This window comes from Mixophyes fleayi, chromosome 1, assembly GCF_038048845.1.
Source record: "Mixophyes fleayi isolate aMixFle1 chromosome 1, aMixFle1.hap1, whole genome shotgun sequence".
In the NCBI taxonomy this organism is placed as follows: Eukaryota; Metazoa; Chordata; class Amphibia; order Anura; family Limnodynastidae; genus Mixophyes; species Mixophyes fleayi.
The window spans coordinates 195,449,520-195,458,786 of NC_134402.1; the positions used below are offsets into that span (position 1 = coordinate 195,449,520).

The following is a 9,267-nucleotide window of genomic DNA, read 5'->3' on the forward strand; positions in this document are numbered from 1 at the left end:
AGAAGAGGCAGGCCTCAATAATTACTAATAAAATAGAGGATCCCGTAACATAGTTGTTGTGTGTGTGTGTATATGTATATACATATATTATATTATATATATATATATATATATATATATATATATATATATATATATACACACACACACACACACACATATATGGCAATGAAACCGCACATTAAAAAGAAAGAAACAGTGATAACATGTCAAAAAAATAAATAAATAAATAAATATATATATATATATATATATATATATATATATATATATATGTGTTAAAACTGATGTCATTTTATCAGTGTTTCTTTTTTATTTTAATGTGCAGTATCAATGCTATTTTCTGGGGCGGGCTGGGACGGGGAGCTGGGGGCATATGCCCGTTGGGCAGGGCAGGAAAAAAATTCTATTTTGGTCCGGTTCCTGCACTGGTCCAAGTCTCTATTACTTGGTGGCTGGCCCCTCCTCTGAGACCAGCCACCTTCTATCATTGGTAGCGGATTCTTATGATCCATCCTCCCCTTCCCCTATGTGTAGCCTGCTATTGGTGTTACATGGGACGTGCACCACATGACAGGTGCGTCCCATGTGTGAAGAGAAACAAGGTCATACAGCGAGCGGATAGAACAAAGTTAGTGGGGTTAGTATGTTAATAGAATGTGTGTGTGAGGGGGGTAGTATGTTAATATAATGTGTGTGTGTGTGTGTGTGTGAGGGGGGTAGTATGTTAATATAATGTGTGTGTGTGAGGGGGGTAGTATGTTAATATAATGGGTGAGGGAACGGGGTTCTTAATTTAATCTTGGATTGCAGGTGGATGCTAATTATTTAATAGATGCTATTTTATTTGTGGGGTGATGGTGGGGCAATTTAATTTAATAGTGGGGGCTATCAGTTTAAGATGGGGTGATTGGACCTTTACATTTAATGCTGGGGTGGTTTGGAAGCTCATAAATGAATGTGGGGCTGTTTGGGGAAAATTAGATATTTTTCTTAAATGTGAAATATGAATTATTTAATGCCGTGGATGGTTGTGGAAAATGATTATATTTTTTAAATGTAAATGCCATTTAATTTATTGATAGGGCTGTTTCGAGGGAGGGAAATATGTTTATATATTAAATGGGAAATACTATTGATTTAATGCTAGCTTGGTTGAAATCTTCTAAATTTCATTTACCCATGTTTTTTTCCAAATAGGGCCCCCAACATTCCAGGATCCAGACAAGCAGCAACTAAAGAAACCAGCAGCCACAGGTAGTGACCGTGACAAGAACAGGTAGGAGAGAGCAGGACAGTCTGCCAACTGTCCTGAATCTGGTCGGGCAGTCCTGAATTTGGGTGACTGTCTCACATAGTCAGGATTGGGGCCGACATCAAGGACAGTTGGGAGGTATGTCCCCCTCCACACTGTACTGCTTGTAAAGGCAGAGCTGCATGCACCTAACAGTAGTGCACACAGCATTGCCTGTGTATTTGCCTAAAATGATAACCATGTTACATCATAGGGGCCTCCCTGCCTAAAGTGCCCCGGGCCCCCCAGAGCCTTAATCCAGCTCTGGTCCCCATGCCTTACAATGTGTATCACACCAAGGCACACACCAGATAATGATGATCATTTACTAACATTGGATTTAGGTACAAAATGTGCATTGAACCACAGCAATCACTCAGCAATTGCTTTTATCTGTGAATTTCAAAGTAGAACAATGAAAGCAAGTGTCTGAATGAATAGCTATGGTTCACAGCAAATATTCTACCTAAATGCAGTATTAACAAATGGAGTATTGGTGGTAATTTGCAAAGCTGTTCAAAAAAAATAAGGACCATTGAAGAAGTGCTAATTTAATGGTCTTCTGCACATCTATATACACTGTGATAGGGGTTTCTGAGAAGCTTCTATTTTGACAAGGTAAACTGGATGAATACATGAATGTGCCCAAGCATTACAATGTGTTCATGTTCATAGAGATAATAAAATTATTGAACCTTGTGTGACACACAATCTAATCCAAATGATTATTCAGAAATGCCATAATTTAAACAATTATATCGTTCCACTTGTATGTTGGAATTTCGAAACACCATAATTACGTGTTTTGTTTATTATTTAGAGCATTCTGGTTATGTACAAATTGTACAGCAACATTGTTATTTAAGTAGACCATTTAACAGGAAATCACAAAATTGTTAGGTGTGTGAGCAGCTTCAGACTGTGGGAAGCTGGAACAAAACATAAAAAAAAGGGAGCAGAATTTTGAACAACTGGGTTTTAACAGATTTAAATAATAAGGGGTGTCATATGTAAGGGCAACATTATCTTTGCAAAATTTACATTTTAAACAGTTGGTCAGAGGTACACTTGAAGCACCTTGTGCTTTGGTTTTATATGTTTAGCTCAGAAGGTCACATCCCATTTCCGAAGGATCTTTTAAGGCTACATGTTGTATTGCAGATAGCGCAAGTGTATACATTTAGCATTCATGCACAGTAAATATACATATATAGTAAGATAGATGTTAAAAATTGTGAGGAAGAGAATCATTTACTAAATTACTTTCAATTTTATTGATGAGATAAAAAAGGAAATAAAATTACTTAATTATAAACACATAAAAACCCTTAATGACTTTTCTGTTCCTGTTTGCCTTTGTGCTAGGAATTTACTGTTCGGTTTCCGCTTTCAGGTCTTCAGCATCAGTTGGTCTTCCAAGTGCTGGTCTGTTATCTTTGACCAAGTCTGACATTTCCCAAGTGCAAAAATGTAGCTTTAGCAGCAATAAGTTGCTCCAAAGCAAAAGAGTAAATGCTGAATATAATGGCGTATTCGATGATATTATAGAGAAATCTATTATATATTTCTACAGAATCTACTTTGTTGGTACAAAGTTACTTTAAAATGTTGTCCTGTAAAAGAATTATCTGCTCCATATACAAGTTTTCAGGTACATTGGAGACATCCACCAGATGTGGCTAAAAAGCCAAACTTAGTTTGCCTTTCAAAATCTTTAAATCTCTCACTGTACTCTTCAATAAGTAAATAAAAACACTTATATTTTCATTTATACACTCCATGGGCTAGATTTACTAAGCTGCGGGTTTGAAAAAGTGGGGATGTTGCCTATAGCAACCAATCAGATTCTAGCTTTCATTTATTTAGTACTTTCTACAAAATGACAGCTAGAATCTGATTGGTTGCTATAGGCAACATCCCCATTTTTTCAAAACCGCAGCTTAGTAAATCTAGCCCCATCTGTCCCTTCCACACCCTTTCCTCCTCCAATATTGTTTTCATTTGCTACCAAGTCCTATCCTAAACAACTACCTCCTCTTGCTCCACCTACCTCTGTTACTCATTTCCCTCCACCCCTATTGTCTCTGTTAACATTCAAGAGGGGCAGGGAGGTAAACTCTCACAAGCTTGGCCCTCTCTACCTCCTAGTCTTCTTTGTAGGGTTTCCTTTGTTCTAGTTGTGTCTTCTAATGAAGTTGCTTTCTCCATTTTTCTCTTCCTGAATTGTATTTTACTGATTATATTGTTTGTTTATCTTGCCCCTTACTTATTTGTATATTGTTTTGTTTGTATTTTGTTGATTGTACATTGCTGCTTGATTCTGTGGCACCTTATAAAATATGATGATGACATTATGTATATTCTGTTCCTTAAAAATGTTTACCAATTTAACAAAATGTTCGGGAAAAAGAACGGACTTAACCAGCACAGATTTAAGAAACGTCAGTAGACTTTTACCTGCTAATGATGTCATTTTGGAAACATGATATTTCCTTTTTAAACAAACTTTTCTTTAGAATTCTGGGCCAATCTGTCTTCCTTTGCACCAGCTAATCCCTCTGCTTCCTGTGTCAGCTCCTACGCTGCTCAGGGAGGAAGTTCCTCCTCTCTGAGCAGACAAGCTCTCTGATTGGTTTGCATTCTAAAGCAAGGAGCAGTTTATAATAGCTCCCTCCTGCAGATCCCTGACTTGGAATGCAGCTGCCACAGAACACTACAACAGCTCTCTGATGAGGCAGTTCTCCGCACACATTTATGCATAAAGGCCACACTCAAAGCTACAAAAGTCTCCATGTTCCCCACCACTAGCTTAGCTGATAAGACAGGAACATTGGACTCCTATGACAAATAAACCTTAACAGCTAAGGGAACACATTTCATTATTGTCCCCCTCCAACAACAGACTGTATCCAATATCTTCTAATCAGGATTGAAGGTAATAGTTTTTTTTAATTATTCAAAAACAGTCATATATGGAGACTTTAGAGGAAAAATTCAGTAGTTCGAAAAGTAAGTCAATCATTTTGTACACTTTTATACATTTCATGTAGCATATCTAGGGTGAACCTTATAAACACATTGGATTGCTATTAGACATAAAGCTAGAGAGCTAAAGCTAAAGGGACTCACCTTACAATTCCCACCATAAGTGAAAGACCCCACAGGGCTGTACTGGCTGTCCACCACTTATCTGACTTGGTGTGGATAACCCCAGCATCTGCAGCCCAGGCCACATGCTCACACGGGTAGTACAGCTGGTCAAATATGTTGCCTACAACAGATATCACCCTGATGAGATAATCATCCTCCTGGTGAGTTGGGAAAAAGATGAGATTACAAAAGTCGAGTTTATATTTTTATTCTGTATGTAATATTAAACAATGAGCTTTATTACAAACATATATTGTTTTTTTGCTATAATCAATCTCTTATTAGGTTTCCAATTTCGTGACAACTCCCTCCTTAAATTGGAACATTGTAAATTATGTGCAACAATAACAAGTTTTGACCTAGCCTGTAGGAAGGACCTACAACAGACTCCTGGATCAATAAGAGAACATCTAGAGAATAATGACAGTTATAAGGAATTGATCTTTAGACAATAACAAACTACATAAATGATCTATACAAGTCCAACATTAAAACCACTGACAATTGAGGTGAATAAAATTGACTATCTTGTTACAATAGCACCTGTCAAGGGATGGGAAATATTAGGCAGCAAGTAAACAGACAGTTCTTGAAGTTGATGTTTTGGAAGCAGGAAAAATGGGCAAACGTAAGGATCTGAGTGACTTTGACAAGGGTCAAATTGTGATGGCCAGACGACTGGGTCAGAGCATCTCCAAAATGACAGGTCTTGTGGAGTGTTCCCGGTATGCAGTAATTAGTACCTACCAAATGTGGTCCAAGGAAGGACAACCGGTGAACCGACAGGGTCATCGTCTAAGACTCACTGATGCAAGTGGGGAGATAAGGCAAGCCCATCTGGTCTAAATTCACAGAAGATGCTGTAGCACAAATTGCTTAAAAAAGTTAATGCTGGCTGTGATAGAAACACACAGAGCATTGCAGCTTGCTGCGTAGCCGCAGATCGGTCAGAGTGCCCATGCCCTGTCCACCACCAAAAGAAGATGGCCTGGTCTGATGAATCAGGTGTGTGTGCCATTTACCTGGGGAAGAAATGGCACCAGGATGCACTAAGGGAAGAAGGCAAGTAGGCAGAGGAAGTGTTTTGCTCTGGGCAACTTACAGGACTTAAAGGATCTGCTGATAAAGTCTTGGTACCAGATACCACAGGTCCCCCTTCAGAGGTCTGTGGAGTCCAAGTCTCAATGGGACACAGCTGTTTTGGCGGCATGAGGAGGACCTACACAATATTAGGCAGGTGGTTTTAATGTTGTGACTGATCGGTGTATATATTCTCTGTTTGTGCTTATTTGGACTACAAGTCAAAAATAAAACATTTATTTCGTGATGCACTTAATTCCATTATGTATACAATGGGATGTGGTTTGTTAAGTTTCATCTATTAATTAAACTGTGGAATGATCAACTGACCTTCTTTCCCAGACCATACTGAAGAGAGTACGTGAGCATGGACAAGTCGTCAAATAGTCTCAGTACTGTCCGGCAGTTGCTTAGTTGTGAGGCCACAATAAGAAGGCTCTTTCCCCAAAGCTTCTTTTCTCCATGCTTCAGTGTAATGACCCCACCCAGCAGCTGGCAGCTGTAGCACAGTGTCCGCATCTATAACAAGAATAAGCAAATACCATTGAAAGTACTATCTATAACATATGCTAATTAGAAAGTACGAATATTAAATGAATGCAGAGGTAGACAACCTGTGGCTGCATGCCCTGCCAGATGACAGGAACACCTGGAGAGGTACAGGTTAACTAACTCTACTTAACTGCAATACAAATCAACACAAATAATCAGGGAGTCAGCAATTATCTGGCAAAGGAGACATAATCGCTAAACATAATGTTTCATTGTCTACAATCATGTTCAAATCAATATATTGGTGCAGTTTATTATTACATTCAAGCAAGTATGTCTGGAAATAGTGAGCATATTCTTGTCTGTAAATTTCAATGGATGTTATCAAGTAAAACAAAGTTCAACCGCAAAAGAGAAAATATTTGGTATAAATATTCATAATTTATACTAATATTCAGTATAATTTATGTTTTTTAAAATATAAACAGTGATAAAATTAACCATTCAACTAGTGTCATAGATTACTTTTCAGTTCAGACAGCAGCAGTTATAGGCTCTACTGTTCCTCCAATGCTGTGAAGTGAATTATAATAAGCATCTACCTTTTCCAGAGTTGAGGTCTCCCTTCAGTTACACTGAGTGTGTAGATGCACACTAACCTCTACTGTAGAGTAAACTGAAGTGTAGAGGTGTGAAGTGTGAGCACAGCAAAATGATAAAAAAATAATTAAGTGGCCCAAGAATCTTATGCTTTTCAGTTTGTGTGAAGGTGATCTTCTGAACGTGATCAAATGCTTTTTTCTTTTTCAAGAAACACAAAGATGTAAATGGGACTTCTGAATCTGAACTTCTAAAATGCTCACATGCATACTTATTGGTTTTTGCAAAAATCAAAAGTGTAGAAGAAAATCCCTGGTTAAAATATTTTTTTTAAAAAAAAGAATCTCCTAACTGTCCTGTGATAGGAGACTTGCCTGCCATTCGACACAGTCCTGACACTCAGGAGGTATGTCCCGCAGAGGTTGTGGGATGAGGGGGTTGTAGAGCATCCAAGTGCTTCAAAAGCACCAGGCATGCCACTGATGGCTTGACATGCCCCTTGGCATGACCCACCACTCCTCTGGCTGTTATGGATTATAGATGCAGTAAAAAGTACAGCTTAGTTTTATCATTGAAAGGGCTAAAATGTCTATGCAGCAGAAGCAACATTAGCGATGTTACTTATATGAAATCTCAACAGATAATAGAGAAAATGTAATGTCATGGGGGGGTCTTAAAACCCCAACACCTAAGCATGGGGCAGCACAGTGGCCTAGTGGTTAGCACTTCTGCCTCACATCACTGGGGTCATGAGTTCAATTCCCGACCATGGCCTTATCTGTGTGGAGTTTGTATGTTATCCCTGTGTTTGCGTGGGTTTCCTCCGGTTTCCTCCCACACTCCAAAAATATACTGGTAGGTTAATTGACTGCTATCAAAATTGACCCTAATCTCTCCCTCTCTGTGAGCGTGTGTCTATATTAGGGAATTTAGACTGTAAGCTCCAATGGGGCAGGGACTGATGTGAATGAGTTCTTTGTACAGCGCTGCGGAATTAGTGGCACTATATAAATAAATGATGATGATGGTCCATTTTTATATGCATTACATACTTTTTTTTATTACTGTGAAAATAAATAAAAAATATTTCTTATAAATAAAAGTATCAGACAATAGATAACAGATCGGAGTCATGTACAGCATTATGCATAGGGACATCAGAGTCATGAAAAGACTCTAATAAATAATATTTCTTGGGTCAGTCAGTCAGTGGTCAGTGGTATTATATTACACCTGGGTAAGGGGTCTTATCTAAAGTAAGCACTACATGAGTTAATCCTGTTCATGAAAACATGGCTTGAACAGTTAATATCATACATCAGAGTCATAGGTTTCTCACACTTTAAATATGACATATTAACATAGTAGCAAGTTATATGTACATTTATAAAGTTTATCCTAAACTTTAAGATAATTCCATGGCATGCCCTGTCCACATGCTTGGATTTGTAGTTCCACATCAGGAGACAGAACATATTTGAACTTGTAGTTTTTCAATTGCTAGATTAAGGTTATATTATCTCAAGTACAACATCAGGCTCTCTTTTCTGATAAGATTGCAATGTAATGCAAACAGAGCTGCAAATTGGTAACCAACTGATATTAACTGTACAAGCCATGGTTTCATGAACAGGATTAACTCATGTAGTGCTTACTTTAGATAAGACCCCTTACCCAGGTGTAATATAACCACTGACTGTCTGACCCAAGAAATGTTTTTTTTATTAAGGACTTTTCATGACCCGGATATACCTATGCAAATTGTAGTAATGTAAGGGGTACAGATGTGGGGGAGCGCATATGCAAAGGGATTAGTGTGTGGGATTAGGGCATGTGGGAGAAATAGGGGTCTTTTTCAAGATAGAACTGCAGTTTTCTTAACATTTTTGCATTGACATGGTGTATAAAAGAGCTGTCATTCCATAGTAATCGCCGCCATTCCATGTCATTCCACATGTAAAACATAACCAAGTACCTTAGCAATAAGTGTATGGAAGATATAATTAAGAAGTATAAGATTTTTTAAAATATACATAAAATTTGCTATCATAGTAGTCTATTGGCACACCATTTAGCAGACTGAAGCTGCCATTCCTTTTAGTACGTCCCCAAGTTGATACACTATACACTCACCAGTCTGTCTCTGCCTCTATATGACTCCAAAACATTTACCAGTCCAGATACTGCAGTGGCCATTTCGACACTGTCCCGATTAAGTAAAAAACGGTCACATGCACAAAATGTAAACTGATCACACAATATATGGTGAGGCCGACTGTAAGGGAGTAATCGACAACCCTAATACTTTCACGCTAACACATTACTACACTATCATGGACTTCAGACTTCTGCGTACCAAGCCTCCCTCTCACAGGGCCCGCCCCGCACTAGGCAGCCGGCTGCCCCCATTGGCTGTGTGATACTGTCACATGATGGATCTTACGGCTCCTGCTGCAAAGCTGCACTAATGGGTACAACCCTAAATTAGTGTTACAGCAGGTAGGGCTAATAATATGTAATATATGATAAATTATAGCAGAAAAAATATATTAAAGTTATATAAATTCGCTGCTAACGTCGCGAAAATATTCCAGGTATAAATACACCGAATAAATAATTATCATAGAATTGTAGAACCCCGTCAACACACC

General features: G+C 38.3%; 1 protein-coding gene across 2 annotated transcripts in view; it reads right to left on the minus strand.

Annotated features, from left to right (window-relative positions):
* Positions 1-9,012, minus strand: part of PEX11G (peroxisomal biogenesis factor 11 gamma) — a 14,198-nt gene extending 5,186 nt beyond the window's left edge. Inside the window, exons 1-3 of one of the 2 annotated variants that reach the window (XM_075204724.1) lie at positions 8,750-9,012; positions 5,855-6,043; positions 4,424-4,602 (exon numbers count right to left, since the gene is read on the minus strand). In XM_075204724.1, coding sequence (XP_075060825.1) covers positions 4,424-4,602; positions 5,855-6,043; positions 8,750-8,812 — 431 coding nt within the window. In that variant the 5' untranslated portion in view covers positions 8,813-9,012. The remainder of the gene's footprint in view (positions 1-4,423; positions 4,603-5,854; positions 6,044-8,749) is intronic. The other variant, XM_075204725.1, reaches the window with a different exon arrangement.
* Between the last annotated feature and the right edge of the window lie 255 nt (positions 9,013-9,267).